At 43.2% G+C, this 16,635-nt stretch overlaps 1 protein-coding gene across 1 annotated transcript in view; it reads left to right on the forward strand.

The window, feature by feature from the left end:
- The first annotated feature begins 1,514 nt into the window (after nucleotides 1-1,514).
- The window catches only part of CAPN2 (calpain 2), a 92,824-nt gene continuing 77,703 nt past the window's right edge, over nucleotides 1,515-16,635 (forward strand). Inside the window, exons 1-2 of the mRNA XM_036755002.1 lie at nucleotides 1,515-1,953; nucleotides 12,406-12,475. Coding sequence (XP_036610897.1) covers nucleotides 1,717-1,953; nucleotides 12,406-12,475 — 307 coding nt within the window. The 5' untranslated portion in view covers nucleotides 1,515-1,716. The remainder of the gene's footprint in view (nucleotides 1,954-12,405; nucleotides 12,476-16,635) is intronic.

Below are 16,635 nucleotides of genomic sequence, written 5' to 3' on the forward strand. Positions count from 1 at the left end.
ATCTGTAAAATGGGGATTAAAACAGCACCTTCCTTACAAGATCATTGTGAAACTCAGAAATAGGCTTATAGATTTAGAGGCCGGAGGGGTCTTAGAGGCTCCTTTTACAGATGAGGAAAATGAGGCTGAGAAAGATTAAGTGACTTGCCCAGAGTCACACAAGCTAGTTTCTGATGTGGGATTTGAATTTGAGTCAGCTTGCTCCCCTGTCCAGGCCTGTGTGTAACCACAATATGAATGCCTAGCAGCAAACATTTATGGAGCAGTGCAGTTCCATGCAGTAAAGAGACAATTCAGCATTCGAAGGCAGGGGAGGCAAGATTTAGCTCCAGCTCTCTCAGGAATTAGCCCTGTGACCTTGGACATGTCACTTCATCTCTGGGATTTTGCTTTCCTCATTTGTAAAATGCAATCAACAATTAACCTTATCCTGGTTCCTTAAAAAATGTATTTTGTTTCTCAAATTAAAGCTCACAGAGCTATTCAGTAGTATTGTCTAGCAAGATGGAAACCTAGGTCTTCTTCCCTCCAAATCCAGCACTCTTATCCATCAAGGAGATCCTATATTTAAAGCACTTTGCAAACCTTAAAGCAGCAGTTTAAATATCATTTTGTGTCATGACCCCAGGGATGTGCTGCTAAATGTTTAAGAATGGGCTTTCAGGGGGAAAAGAAGTAAGCATAATTTTAATCTGCATTAATATTTCCTCCATCACTTTCTTAAGCCTAGAAATCAGTCAATCAAGCTATGATTTGTAGACTTCCCCTTTTCTAAAGTCTAAATGCTCATACTGAAAATCAGTTGGAGCTGGCTCCAGCATACCTTTGCATCCCTCTGAATCTTTTCTCAGAATAAAGTATTTCAAGGCATAAAATAAAATACATAAAATATATTTATATATCACACTTATTTTAAAATTTATGTATGTATATATGTATATGTATACACACACATTCAAGTTCATGGATCCCAAGTGAAGAACCCCTGCCTCAGAAACGTATTATCTTAATAATAATAATAATAATAATAATAGCAAGCACTTACATAATAACATTTTAAGGTGTGCAAAACGCTTCACAAATATTAACTCAATTTATCCACACAATATACCTGAGAGGCAAGTGTTATTATTATCCCCATTTTACGGACGAAGAAACTGAGACTGAAAGAAATTAAGTAACTCGCCCGGAGTCACACAGCCCATAGGATTTGAACTTGAATCTCCCTTTCTCCTGATCAGAGCTCTAGCTACTGCGTCATCTTCTCCCTACTCGGTGGAGATAAGGGGGCCCCCTAAGAGCCCAGCCTCCTAGGGAGGGGAGGGAGGGCAGCAACTCCACAGGAGATGGGCAGCAGGATCTGGGGGAGGAGAGGTGCTCTGAGCGCGCGTGCCCAGACTACCCGCAGAGGGCAGCAGTCAGTGGACATATCTGTCGGTGGGGTTTGGCTCCTCCCCTAAAGCTTTTGGGCCGGGAGTCCGGCTGCGAAGCGGAGCTGAGTTAGGAGACAAAGCCACACCCAGCCCTCTGCGGCGGGTGAGCTGGTGGTGCGCTTCCTTCTCCGGGTGAATCACCCCATCCGCAAGCAGGCTAGCAGCACCAGCTCCCTGGTGTACCCCTGCTCCTCCCGCCTGCAGCCTCCCTGTCCTCCTGGGCAACCCCCGCGCCTTCTGAGCCCCATTTCCCAGGCCGTGGCAGCAGCCCAGGACCGGAGCCATGTCGGGCATCGCAGCCAAAGTGGCGAAAGATCGGGAGGCGGCGGCCGGCCTGGGCTCTCACGAGCTGGCAGTCAAATACCTCAACCAGGACTACGAGGCACTTCTCAACGAATGCCTTGAGGAGGGCAAACTCTTCCAGGACCCTTCCTTTCCCGCGATTATATCTTCCCTGGGATTCAAGGAACTGGGACCGCATTCGAGCAAAACTCAAGGCGTCGTCTGGAAGAGACCTACGGTAGGCAGTGTACTGGCAAGCTGTTCTGGGGTGGGGTGGGGAAGCTCTCAGAGCAGGGAGAGGGGACTGGAATCCCTCCCTCCCCCCGCAAAGCCTGAAATAGGGAGTAAATGCCAAGAGGGCAGTCTGTATGCCAGTTTGTATCTCAACTTGGTATTGCCCCCCTGTGCCCAGTCCAGGACTCTGCGTACAGTAGGGTCTTTGTTAAATGGTTGTTGGATTGAACTGAAATGAATTGAATGGAATTAGCCATCCACACTAGAACTGTACTAGCCCAAACTGTTAGCTGACATTGTTAACTAAACACTGTTAGCTGCTCAGGGGAACGAGAAAGGCAGAAAGGGTGGTGCGGCATAGGCTATACGCCCAGGGAAGTAGACGCAGAATCCAGGCGGAAGGAGATGGGAATCGCTTAGGAAAGAATCAGCTGCTCCCTTGTACAGAGCAGCCAACCAGAGTTCAGCTTTTCCAAACATCTGGCCTGCTTACCCTACCGAAGGAACTGAGGTTACTCAGTGCAAAGGACTTGTAGGAGGGTCCCTTGGGAGAGCCTGGATTCCAGGAGGCCTGGAACACATGTAATTTTTCCTTGCACACACAATACAGAGCAAGACTTTCCAGGGCAAGGCTGGCCGTCATCACAATCGGCATCAACAGAGTCAACATTTATCAGGAGAATGCCGACAAAGACCGGGGACAACTAGCTCCTCAGAGATGTGGGATACCCTGTTTTGGGTCAAAGTCTGCATGCAGATAAAGGAAGAATGGACCCTAGGGAAAAGCAGCAGAGAAGCAAATATCTGAGGAGCCATGTAGCCTGGCGCATTGTAGAAAGAGCTTGGCATGAGAACTGGGGAGAAGCTGGATCTAGTCCCATCTCTACCCCCAACTAATTGGGTACATCACTATCTCTGGGCTTCAGTTTCCTCATCTGCAAAATTCATTCATTTCTATACAGAAAGTATTTTGTTTCTCCAATGAAAGTCAGCTGAGCTATCTGGTAGTACTTTAACTGGAGGAAAAATTTGGGAAGGAAGAAATACTCCGGAGGACTCGTTTTTATGGTCACTCCCACTTCCTCAGACACCCAGGCCTGAGGCTTCTCTCTAATACTGCCTCTTTTGCCAAGCCTCCCATTTTACACACCCATAAATTTCCAGAAGACCCAAGGCAGGCAGACAGACAGCTGGTCCTTGGACATTTTCTGCCTTCCCAGGGGAAATATCTATGCATGTTAGACAGGTGCACCTTGGGGGGCCAACCTACTGGCCTTGCACTTTTGAATTGTTCGTCAACATTATGTTTACCAGAGCTGAGTGAGGAATTTGAAGAATTCCCTCTTTAAGATCATTGGGATGGTTGAAAAGGTGATTGCCCACTGTCATCCTCTCACCTCTGTCTTTCCCTTGACCCGCTTTGTCATTTTTCCTACAACATTTATGAATGAAACAGAGACTAGCTGTTTATCCTGGTTACAATGAACTATCCCTGGCCCAATTAAGCCTGATTGGGCATCTCTTAGCTACATTATGGTCTTTGCCATCCTTCAGAAAGGAAGCCAAAGGCATGAAAAAAGTTTCTGAAAATAAATGGAATAATCCTTAGCAATAAGAGCCAAATCTACAATAAGCATGGGGCAATTAGGCTGTACCCCTAATGCTGACATGGGGAAGTAGAGTTAGAGGGGGAAGGGAGAGAGAGTTCACCTACTCTAGGAAGGTGCCCAGCTTTAGCTATCCACCAGCTGACTTCCTCCCTTGGCCTCAAGGTGCCCACCCGTCCCCATGGGGTTCATCATACCCTTTGTGCCCTTGTGGGGGGCCCTTCCTCACCCAAGCTCTGGATCTCCAGTTAGCTACCTAGCCTGTGGCACAATCCTGGAGATCAGTGGGAGATCAGCCACAAAGCAGCTGCCACTGACTGTACCAGTGGCTATAGACTGTGCTTCCTCAGTCACTATTTTCCTCTGGCATTACTTTCTGCTGCACCCTCTGAAGTCCTTCTCTTGGAATCAGAGATCTGAATTCAAATTCTGCTTCTGCTACTTACTCTCTGTGTGCATCATATAACCAGACCTCAGTTTTCTCATCTGTTAAAAAAAAAGCTAGGTGTTACAATAGATAGAGTACTGGGCCTGAAGTCAGGAAGACTCATCCTCCTGAGTTCAAATCTGTCCTCAAGCATTTACTAGCTGTGTGACCCTGGGCAAGTCACTTAACTCTGCTGGCCTCAGTTTACTCATCTGTAAAATGCTCTGGAGAAGGAAATGGCAAAACACTCTAGTATCTTTGCCAAGAAAACCCCGTTAGGGTCAGGAAGAGTCAGACACAACTGAAACAATTGAACGAAAAAGAAAGAAAAAGGACTGGATGAGATGACCTCCAAGACCTCTAACAGAGCTAACTCTAGAACCCCCGATCTCTTTTTCAGATTCCTTCCATTTTCTGGGTCTCACCCTCCCCAAGTCTGGCTGCTCCTTTCACTCCCCCTGACACACCAGGATGGGAAGAGGAGTGGCCACCTTTCCTTCATCCTCACTGCTACTTTCAGATCCTCCCTCTCTGTCCTTTCAAGTCCACTCCATCCTGTCCAAAGTCCTTGTTGCCGTCCTCTGTGGACCTCCGGGTCACTCTCCCTCCTGCCCAATAAATTCACTACCTGACTCAGTCTGCCTCTCCGCCTCAGTTCCTGCCCCTTTGCAGCGCCCTGGCTTTGCACAGTTCCTCAGGCTTCTCAGCTCCCTTGACATCTGGCTCCAGTCAGAACCCTTCGTAGAGATAGTCATACCTTAAATGCCCTACCTTGCCACTCCTCCCAGGACCAGCCTCCGCTCAATTAAACTGATTCTCGGTGCTAAGATTCCTATGGATAGTTCTGACAGGATGTGCTTACACCATGCTGCTAGTTATAAAGTAACTAGTCACACACTGTGATGAATGAAAAAACCCAAGAGACAGTTTCTGCGTATTAATGATCAATTTATTCATTAGGCTAGCTAATAATAAACTCAGTGGCTTCTCTCAGTAACCAAAGATCCCCATTGGAGTCACTGAATGCTTTAAATAGCTTTGTAAAAAGGAATGCCCTGGGAAGTGAAAATAAACCCTGATTGGTGGACATTTAATGAAGAGGTGGGCTAGAAGTCTTCAGCTCCTCCTGCTGAGAAAGTGGCTTGATCCTGACTCTTTGCCTCTAGCAAGCTGGACAGAGGAATCCATTTCCGTCTAGACCATTCTGGTTGGTTTTTTCCTTCATGACCTAGGTCACCCTGAATTCTAGTGGATGATAAGGACAGGTCTGTTCTCCTTGGGTCAGGAACTTGCCCAGACTGGATTCTGTTTACACTCTCATCCGTCAGCCAGGTCCTTCAGAGACTAAATGACTGTCTACACAGTCTGAGCCCTAATCAAAAGCCTGGTCCTAATTAACAATGAGTTATTAATATAAGAGAAAATAATAATTTCTCTCAACATTATCATTATATATATCCTTCAGTCCTTGAATGTAAAGAGATTTTCAAATAATTCTGTTTAGGGGCAGCTAGGTAGCATGGTGGATAGGGCACCAGCCCTAGAGTCAAGAGGACCTGAGTTCAAATGTGATCACCTCAGATACTTGACACTAGGTGCGTGACCCTAGACAAGTCACTTAACCCCGATTACCTCACAAAAGAGACAAACAAATGTCTGTTTAGATGGATATGTGATCTCATCATTGTGGGCAGGCCTCTGGACTTGGAATCAGGAAGACCTGAGTTTAAAATCCTACTTCAGACATTTATGAGCTGGATAACCCCAAGCAAGTCACCCTTTCTTTCCCTCCATTTCCTCATTTGTAAAATGAGATAATTGGAATGACCCTTGAGTGTCCCTTCTAGCTCTGAATCTACACTTCTATTAACTTTTTTCACATGTTTTCATCTTGGGATTGTTGGTTATATCTTATCATGACTCCTCCATAGAGTGTCTAGAAGCTTATCGTTCTGGAGGCCTTCCTCTAGGTCTTTCAATATCACACAAGTAACAGGGCTGTACTTGGGGTATCAGTCTGTTATCTCTTGTTTTCTCTTACCTCCTTCTCTGAACATTGATAAAGTGATTGTCCTTAATTGTGTCTTTAACAGCTCTTCTTGTGTGCCCGTCATGATTAGTAATATGCTTGATCCTACTCCTGCCCACCATGCATCTCTTTATAGCCCTGCAACTTGGATTCTTTGAAGATTGTGATGTTCCAAGATTTACAACCATATAGCATCATTGAAGCAGTAGAAGAAAAACGGACTTCATGTCAGGAGGCAGCTTGAGATCAGTGCACAAAACAGTTGCCCAAAGACAATCTAGCTCTTTCTTTTTCTTCCAATTTAATTCTAGGCCATGGCAGCTAGGTGACATGGTAGATAGAGTGCCAAGTCTAGACTCAGAAAGCCTCGTCTTCCTGAGTTCAAATTTAGCCTCAAACTCTTACCAGCTGTGTGACCCTGGCCAAGTCATTTAACCCTGTTTGCCTCAGTTCCTCACCTGTAAGATAAGCCAGAAAAGGCAATGGCAAACCCCAGTATCTTCGCTAAGAAGACCCCAGATGAGGTCACCAAGAGTTAGATATGACTGAACCGACTGAACAATAACAATTCTATGCCAAGCTCACTGGCAGTCTTCAGTGCCTATCCTAGGTACTATCTATGTACTAATGGCCTGATGCAGTGTCCATCCAGACACATCATAGTACGGATAATGAATATTTTTTTCATCAGTTTGGCTTTCATTGTGTATGTTGTTAGGCTGATCTATTTTGAGCAGTCATGGGGATCGTTGAGGGGCCCCTGTAGTATTCATTCTGTGGCTTGATGCCATCTGTATGCTATCATCTGCAACCAGTGATATCTGGAAGACCTCACTGTCTATAGAGTAGTCATCCTGCATTGGGCCTCTCTGGAGGATGTCCTTCATGGTCATGGTAAACACCTTTGGCTAGATACATCTCCCTGTTTTATGCTTTGGTACTGGTAATCAGAGGAACATCAAACAAAATCCTCTGAAAACTTCAGAGAAAGTGTAAAGAGCGCTGGCTTTAGAGTCAAAGGAAATGGGTTCAAATCCTACTTCTGCTTATTGAACTTGAACAACTTAGGCCAGACGTTTCCTCATCTGTAAAATGAGAAGATTGGGCTAGATAGCTTCTGAGGTCCCTCCCAGCTACGATCTAATTATTTTAACATCTTTACTGTCCTTTGCCTTTCTTTGTATCTGCATCTGCTTAACACAATACCTGGCACATAGTAGGTGCTTAATAAATGCTTCTTAACCGATTGCATGGAAAACACTTTGTCCTAAGGGAATCTTTAATGTTCTATTAAGTTAAAAGCATTTTCTTCAAAACAATATCTTATATGCTATGCACCCTTCAGACAATTTTATGACTATGAAGATGTCTGCTATAAAAATCTTCTGCAAAACACTTCCTTCCCTCTTTGATGTTTTCACCAAAGATTTCCTTGATTCATGGATATGTAGATCATTCTCATAAAGGCTTGCCTCTCTTGATAGAATGTGAGTTCTTTGAGGGCAGTAACCATTTCATTTTTGTTTGTTTGTTGGTTTGTTTCTCTAGTACCTAGCACAGTGCTTGGCACCTTGTTGTTGTTCAGTCATTTCTGTCATGTCCAACTCTTTGTGACCTCATTTGGGGTTTTCTTGGTAAAGATACTGGAGCAATTTGCCATTTCCTTCTACAGATCATTTTACAGGTAAGGAAACTGAGGCAAACAGGACGAAGTGACTTGCCCAGCTAGAAGTGTCAGAGGTCACATTCGAACTCAGGAAGATGAGGCTTCCTGACTCTAAGCCCAGCACCCTTTGCCATCTAACTATCACTGGTAGTAGCCAATTAATATGGTTCAGTAGTTGCTGATATCTTCTCCATCACCTTTTTTTTCTGCTAATAATACCATCTGTGATTTTTTCTTTCACTGGTTTGGTGTCTTACCCTCTGAAAGATCTTGAAACCTGTTCTCTTAAAGCTTTCAAAGTTGTGTTGCTCCAACACAGATTCTGTTAATTCTTGGTCTGGTTGAGCTTCATCTTCGTAAGTGCCATTTTTCATCTAGCACACTGTGTACTGAGGTGTTGGGTCCAAAAGTCCATTGTCATCAGTCATGAGAATGCATCATAAAAATGCTGACAATTGTATTCTGTTATCTATTTGTCCTTTTCCCAATATAATATTGAAATAATTAGTGACTCCATTTTGCCTTTATCTATCATTTTGTGAAGTTAAGTCTCAAAGTTGCTTGAGTTTGGAGAAGTTACAGAATACTCCCCCTTCCCAAGAGCCACCCTACTTAAAGAATTGCACAAAGCAACCCCTTTTACCTTCCCTCCTCAGTGTCTCCTGATTGTCTCCTAATTCCCTCCAGCCAACCCTCACCCTCACCTCATTACCTCCAGATCCCCTCCTTCAATAAGAAACCAAGTGTCTTAACCCTTTCACCTTGCTTTTCATTCCCTCCAAACCAGCGGTGGGATTCAATCGGTTCATACCAGTTTGCTAGAACCGGTACCTAATTTTAGGTTGGGTTCGCCCAACCGATTGTTAGCAGGGGCAGGGCCTGCGCCAGTCATATCATCAGCGGGGGCAGCGCCTAGGCTCAGAACTGGTTGTTAATTCATTTGAATCCCACCACTGCTCCAAAATGTATATTAACTGGGTAAAAACCTAAGTTCTGAGTTCTTGGCTACTAAGTGTCTTGAACCCAGTTTGTTTTGTACCTGCATGCACTGCTAAATAAATCATTTGTCTGGATGATACTCAGTTTTATTACCTAACTGCAGCACCAATCTCATCTACAGGAGTTCTAGGAATGATGGGTCTTTGTTGGGTCTCACCATAAGCTTTCTGATGTCCTCCATCTTGTTGAATAAACAATGCAAATATTATCGTCCCTACTTTACAGTAAAAGAAACTGATGGTCAGAGAGATTAAGTGACCAAGGTCTCCCAACAAGAGAGTGGAAGAGCCAAACCTCAAACCCATGTTCTTTGACTGGTACTATATCCTGTTTCCCTGGCGAGCTGAGTCTGATAAACACAATATTTTATTATAAAGAGGCTGCCAAAATCAGGGGCCAGTTCACTCAGTCAGCTAGATTTATGCTAGGCTAGCAAGCATCAGTGCAAAATGTGTTCCATTTGCCCAAGCAGATAAGCAGCCTCTTTGTCCTGTCATCACCAACAACAACCAAATGGAGGTTTTCCTGTGATGCACTGGTTGTGCAAAAGGAGGCATGTGGCAGAATGTGATTTAGAAACCACCTCCATGCTAAACTGGGCTAAGGAGAGCTGAGAACCAGAGCAGAAACCTGGGAAGTTCTCAGGAAAGACTAAAAAAGAGCATGAACCTTTGGGGGGGGGGGGGCTGGGGTGGACACACACACACACACACACACACACACACACACACACACACACACACACAATGTGCAAGATTCATAGTAGACAATCTGTTGCGTAATCTAAGTGCTAAGAGTAGCCCAGATTTAAATTTTCACTTCCTCTGGGAAGGCACTGTTGAGGAACAGGAAACAGACACACCCTATTCTCCTATTAACAAGTTCTAAGCCAGAAATCTGCAGAGCTAGAGTCCAGCTGTCTTGAAGGGCCCTCTTGAAAAACTGTTGTCCCCGGGGGCTTGTCTCCATCCACCAATCCAATAACAGAAACTAGTGAAGTATTGTGGATCGAGTGATGAATTTGGTGCTAGAGGACCTGGATTTCTCTGCCTCTTACTACTTAAGGGACATTAGGTAAATTGCTCAACCTCCCTGGGTCTCAGTTTTCTTATCTGTCAAATTAAGGAGTCGGACTAAATGCAATCAACAAACACTCATTAAATACCTGCAATGTACCAACGACAGGGGATACGAATCAAAAAAATGAGACAATTCTTGCCCTCAGGGAGCTTGCATTCTACCATCTTAAGAAACAAGACTAGAATTGACAATTCCTCACACCAATGGTGCTTTAACATTTGCAAAGTACTTTACAAACAGCAGGTTTGAGCCTTATCCCCATTTTATGGTGGAGGAAACTGAGACAGATAGTGGTCAGGTGATTTGCCCAGGGTCACACAGCTGTCTGAGGCAGGATTTTTAACACAGGTCCCTCCTGACTCAAATTCAAACATTCTACCTGCATCCTCAAGGCCACATGTGGCCCTGTAGGTCCTCAAGTGTGGCTCTTTGACTGAATCCAAACTTCCCAGAACAAAACAGCTTCCCCATTCCTAAACTATACCACACACAGAAAACCATGATGAATAATACCAAACTGTACAGTATAAAAGCGGTAAAGGTACAGACAATATGTACTCAGAAGGGAGGGAGATTAGTAAAGAAACAGCAAAGACTTCAAAGAGAAGGGAGGATTTAGTAAAGAATGGATAAGGACTTAGGTAGGCAAAGGTGAGAAGAGAGCGATTCCAGGCAAAGGAAGAGTGCATGTGTGATATAATAAAGGGCGCATTGGAATGGGAGTCAGAAGAAGCTAAGTAGCTCATCTAGTCTGAAAGCATTTATTAAGCACTCACTGTGTGCCAGGTGCTGTGCTGAATTCTGGGGATGCAAGCAAAAAGAAAGACAATCCCTGACCTCAAGGAGCTTATCTTCCAGTGGGGGGAAGACAGCATATTAAAGTGTAGGGAGGGGATGCAAACAGGTGGAAGAAGGCCGTTAGAGTCAGGATGAGAGCTGGGAGACGAGCACTCCGACAGTTGTGACTGGACACATCACTTCCCTCTCTCAGGCTTAGTTTCCTCATCTGTAAAAAGGGCTGACAGTACTAACACAGCCTGCCTCACGAGGTTGTACATTGTGGAAAACCATAGGAAGATGAGCTATTTTTTTTTAAAGTGAGCTGTTATTAAAGGGAGCAACGGGAGGTCATCTCTACATGAAAAAAGAATCCCCTCTGTAAAATCCGTGTCAAGTGGTCCAGCTTTTGTTTAAAAACTTTTAACGGAGGGAAACCCACTTCCCCAGTAAGTAGCCCATTGCACTTTGGCAGGGGGTGGGGTAGTGCTCTAATTGTTTTGAGGCTTTTCCTTACATCAAGCCATCTTTGTAACTTCAGTCTGTTCCTCCTGATTCTAGGTGGCACAGTGAACAAAGAGCTGGGTCTGGAGTCAGGAAGATCTGACTTCAAATCCTGCCTCAGACACTTGCTAGCTGTGTGACCCTGGACAAGTCACTTAACCGCTGTCTGCCTTAGTTTCCCAACTGTAAAATGAACTGGAGAAGGAAATGGCAAACCATTCCAATATCTTTGCCAACAAAAAACCCCAAAAGGGAGTTTCATGACTGAAAAGACTGAACAACAACAGCAAGCCTTACTATAATAAATGTTCCCCATTATTATGCTCTCACTGCCTCCTTCGTGCTACTGTCATACAGATCTTCCTTGAGCACAAATCTGGTCCCATCACTCTTCTGCTCAAACCTCTCTTTGGCTCCCTATGACTTATGCAGTAGAAAGTTCCCATTCTTTTACCTCTCATCCAAGGCTCCCACAGTCTGGTGCCACTTTTCCTTTGGGGCTTTCTTTATCCCTTAATTTAGTACTCCTTTCTACATACTGGAGGTTCCTGCAGAACTAAATTACTTGCCATCCTCCATGCACATTTCAGATTTTTGCCTCTGTACTTTTGCTCATGCTTTTCCCTGTTTCTAGAATATTCTACCCTGACCTCTCTACCTGTTCAATTCCCATCCATCCTTTTAAGCTTAAATCATATGCCCCTTCCTCCATAAAGCCTTCCCTAGTCCCTTCAGTGAGTGATGGTATTTTTCCCTGTGTCCTCATAGAACATTTTTCTGCATTTCTCTGACTCATTATCATGTAATTTTTTTGGTATTATACTTATTAGGCAACTAGATGGCAAAGTGGACATTACATTGGATTTAAATCAGGAATACCTGGGTTCAAATCCTGCCTCAGATACTTATTAGCTGTATCACCCTGGACAATTCACTTAACCTTCATCAGCGTCAGTTTTCTCATCTATAAAATAATATTTCACCTGTGAGGAACAAATGAGATAACATATGTGAAGTAATACATAATATATATATAATATACATTCATATAGTATATAGTATATGTAATATATAACTATATATACTATTTGTGCTTTGATCATATCCTCCAGGAGAGGGATAAGCTCCAGGAGGGCAAAGACCAAGACTTGCCTAAACACTGTGTCATATTCTTGACCAATCGATGCTTGACTAAATTATACAAGATAATGCCTAAAAGTCCTGTAGGTATCACGCCCCAAGGGAGGATTTCCCCTAAAGAAAAGGGAGGATCAAATAAGAAATTAGACAGCTTAATTGGGATGATCATTGGACCCTGGTGGGGGAGAACGCTGGAACTAACTGTACTGTATGGGTCTTGTTCTCAGGAGATCTGTTCCGATCCTCAGTTTATTGTTGAAGGAGCCACCCGCACAGACATCTGTCAAGGAGCCCTGGGTAAGTGACTGACAGACCTTCATAGAGGCCTAACAAGTTGGGGGGGATTCTCTTTTCTCTTCGACTTTACAGCCTTTACATCTATCATTTTGATTTCTCTTCCCAAGAGCTTTTCCAACCAAATATTGCTTGTGTTCTGGCAATTTTAGTGCTCTAAAAGAGCCATGATTTGAGCAGTCTTTCCAATGAAGCAGATATCCATCCCCTACTAATACCTTAGTATACATTCTTCATGAGCTCCTGTGTTCCAAATAGTTCATCCCCTGGTGACCAGCCCTCAGGAGATGGGCCTCTTCAAAATTTCCTAGGCTGGTTCTCACACAGTCCATTGGTAGGTCCATACTCTAAGTCTTTCCAGCTTTGTTGGCCTTGCCTTCTACTAGCATAGCCTTTGAGAAACTGGAGTAAGCTCCATACCACAATGAGGTGTCAAAGTAGCCAAGACCTACCAGTGAGACATGGAAATGCCCAGATCATGGGAAAATAGGCAAAGCATTTATTAGGTGCTTACTAATGCTGTTGTTGTTACTCAGTCATATCCCACTCTTCATGACCCCGTGGACCATAGCATGTCAATATTGTCTGTAGGGTTTTCTTGGCAGACATACTGGAGTGGTTTGCTGTTTCCTTCTCCAGCTCACTTTATAGATGAGGAAACTGAAGCAACAGGATTAAGTGAATTTCCCAGGGTCATACAGATAGTAAGTGTCTGAAGCCAGATTTGAACTTAGGTCTTCCTGACTCTAGACCCCGTGTTCTATCCACTGAGCCACCTAGCTGCCTCTAGTGCTGGGCATTGTTAAGTACTGAGAGTACAGATATGAACAAGCAAGACAGATACTGCCCTCAAGAAGCTTACATTCTAGTGGGAGAAGATAGTACATAAAGACAAGATGGAAAGAGGAGAGGAGGGTACACCTGCTGGGTGTGGCATGGAGATGGCCAGGATCCAAACAAGATAAGTCAAAGCTGACCTATCAGAGCCCAGGCTGGTTCCAGAGATGGAGTTCAGGGTTCCAGTAGGGCAAGGTGGAGATGATGGGCCAAGTGGAGCATGATGTGGAGATGGTCAGGAAGTGAACACAAAATCTCAGAATCAGCAAGGATCTCAGGGGGTCAGATTTTCCTGGCACATGATAAGTGCCTAATAAATGTTTGTTGACTTGATTTGACTTGAATGTGTGAGGCCAGTATAGTCTGTACTTTATCAGAAGAAATTTTTTCTAGGACCATAAAGCAAGCAGAATCGGGGAACAGGGCAGTGGGAGGAATCTGGGATGCTGCTGTTGTAGGGAATCCTGACCACTGAGTAAACAGAGCTCCTAAGGATATCACCACAGCCATCCCTCTGCTCTCTGGATTATCAGCCCAGTGAACAGGGGAAAGTGACTCACTGTAGCAGAAGAGGAAACTGTATGTGCTCTGATGAAAGGAAGTTAGTACAGCATTAGATTTGTGGCTTTTACCACACAAGGTCACCATGGTATCATAACAGAAGGGAAGCTGTTTATTGATCTAAGGGCAGATGTTATATTCATTTGAGAAATTCCATGGAATAGCTGAATCTAAAAGCTCATCTAAAACCTGGCTCTTGGTAGGTTTGTTTCTGAATGTAATTCATGTTATGATTTTAATCTACAAAGGGCCTGAAGACTAGGCTGTTGCTGGAGCTTCTTCTGAATAAAAGCCCTCCTCCAGTTGGAGCCATGGGCACAGTAAGACTGAACATTCTCAGCTGTGGCTTCTTCTGGCCATTGTTCAGTGCATACATGGCGTCTATTTATGGCAACAGGGGACTACAGTGGTGTGGATGAATGAAGTGCATTAATAACAAAAGAGACCCATTTTTAGCCATTAATTTATTTTAAATACATCTTATTGATATCTTTTGTTTATACATTGGCCAGATTTCCATCTCTGTCCCTCCTCTACCCCTTTCCAGAGAGTCATCTCTTATAACAAAGGCATTTAAAAGAAAAAAAAAAGAAAGAAGATGAGGAAGAAAAAAAAATCATTAAAACACATTTAAAAAAAAAGGTCTGATGCTCTGTGCAATGTTCCTTCCCACCTATGGACCCCAGCCTCTGTAAAGTAGCAGGGGGAAGTTTCTTCTCATATCCCTTTTTGGAGGCCAATCTTGTATTTTACAATTTCATAGCATTCAGTTTTAATTCTTTAGTAGTGTTTTTTACTTTTTATATTCATCATTGTGTATCTTGTTTGCCTGGCCTTTTTATTTTGATTAGTTCATGTAAGTCCCTCCATCCTTCTCTGTGTTCACCATCCTCATCATTTCTTATAGCACAATAATACTCTGTTACATTCAAGGATTTGTTTAGACGTTCTTCTGTCGATGGGTATCTACTTTGTTTCTAGTTTTTTGCTACTATAAAAATACTGCCATAAATAGTTTCTTGCATATGAAACACTTATTTTTGTCAATGACCTTCTTGGGGCATATGCTTAGCAGTGAAATGTTTGAGTCAAAGGTTTATGGGCATTTTAGAAATTTCACTTGCATAATTCCAAATTGCTTTTCAGAATAGTTGTGTCAATTCACAGCTCCACCAACAACGTATTAGTGTGCTTGCCTCTCTACAAGACCTCCGATTTTGATTTTGCCATCTTTTGTCATTGCTAATTTGATGAGCGTAAGATGGAACATTGGGGCTATCTTGATTTGCATTTGTCTTATTATTAGTGAATTGGAGCATCCTTTCATGTAGTTACTAATAATTTGCAAATGAAAGAACTATTTGTTCATATCTTTTGACTATTCTGCTGGAGAATTAGCCATTAGCTTTAATCTCTTCAACCAAATATTTTATCTGCCCTGATCAGACCATAGTATTTTGTTAAGTTTGGGGTCCCACATCCTAGAAAGAGCACTGATAATGTGGGAAATGACTAGAGGAGTCATAAAAGTCATGCCTTATGAATATTAGTTAAAGGAACTGGGAATGTTTAGCCTTGAGAAGAGAAGACAATGGGGAAGATATGATGTCTTCAAGTATTTGAAGAACTGTCTCATGAAAGAGAGATAAGACCTGCTCTGTTTGGCTTAAGAGAGTAGGACTCACAGCAATGGAGGGAAGTTGTAAGAGGCAAATTTAGGTTTGAAGAGCTTCCTAACAGTTTGTTGTTGTTGATCAGTCTTTTCAGTTGTTTCCAACTCTTTGTGACCCCTTTTGGGGGATTTTCTTGGCAAAGACACTGGAATGGTTTGCCATTTCCTTCTCCAGTTCATTTTACAGATGAGGAAACTGAGGCAAACAGGGTTAAGTGACTTGTCCAGGGTCACATAGCTAGTAAGTGTCCAAGGCCAGATTTGAACTCAGATTGACTCCAGGCCTGGCACTCTATCCATCCTGTCACCTAAGTGCCCTTCCTAACAATTAGAGCTGTCTGAAATTAGAATGGGCTACCTTGTGGTTTCCCTCACCCCCCCAGTCCAGAGGTCTTCACACAAAGTCTGAATGACCACGATAGCAACAACAACAAATGACCGCTCCTTACCCAACACAATACAAAGGGAATTTTGTTTTAGGTATAGTATACAATGAGCTGCAAATTCGTGTTCAATGGCTCTGCTGGCTTGGCTCTGTTCCTTCTGTCTACTCCCAAGACCACCATCCTAGCTCAGGGCTTCATCACATCTCATCTAGTTTATTGAAACCAGCTCCAGTTGGTTTCCCAATCTTCAGATTCTCCCTTCTCTAATCCAGCCTCCACACAAAGCTGCCAAAGTGATTTTTTTCCCCTGCTCAAGACTATCAAACTTAAACATTTTAAATGAGTGCTTTTAAAAGGATGTGACTTTTAGCATAATTATCTGAGATCACTATGTGCTGTGATTTCATCTATAGCGTGAAGAATTAAGTCTTCAGAATTCTCATCCTTTCATTCTTTTTCCTGCCTCATTTATTATGAGCCATTTAAGATTATAAACCAAAAAAGACAGCCTGATACCAAGAAATCCACATATTACAAATTGGATAACATCTCGTGGTAGAACATTAGCTTAAAATAAACATTTAAGGACAAGTAATTTTTATTGAATACTCTCAATAAGAACAGAATTTATTCCATCTTGAAGGGAAACTGTATTAATTGTCAAATGATCATATATAAAATGGTGTTTAGAAAATAGGCATAGTAAG

Source organism: Trichosurus vulpecula, chromosome 4, assembly GCF_011100635.1.
Source record: "Trichosurus vulpecula isolate mTriVul1 chromosome 4, mTriVul1.pri, whole genome shotgun sequence".
NCBI classification, from domain to species: Eukaryota; Metazoa; Chordata; class Mammalia; order Diprotodontia; family Phalangeridae; genus Trichosurus; species Trichosurus vulpecula.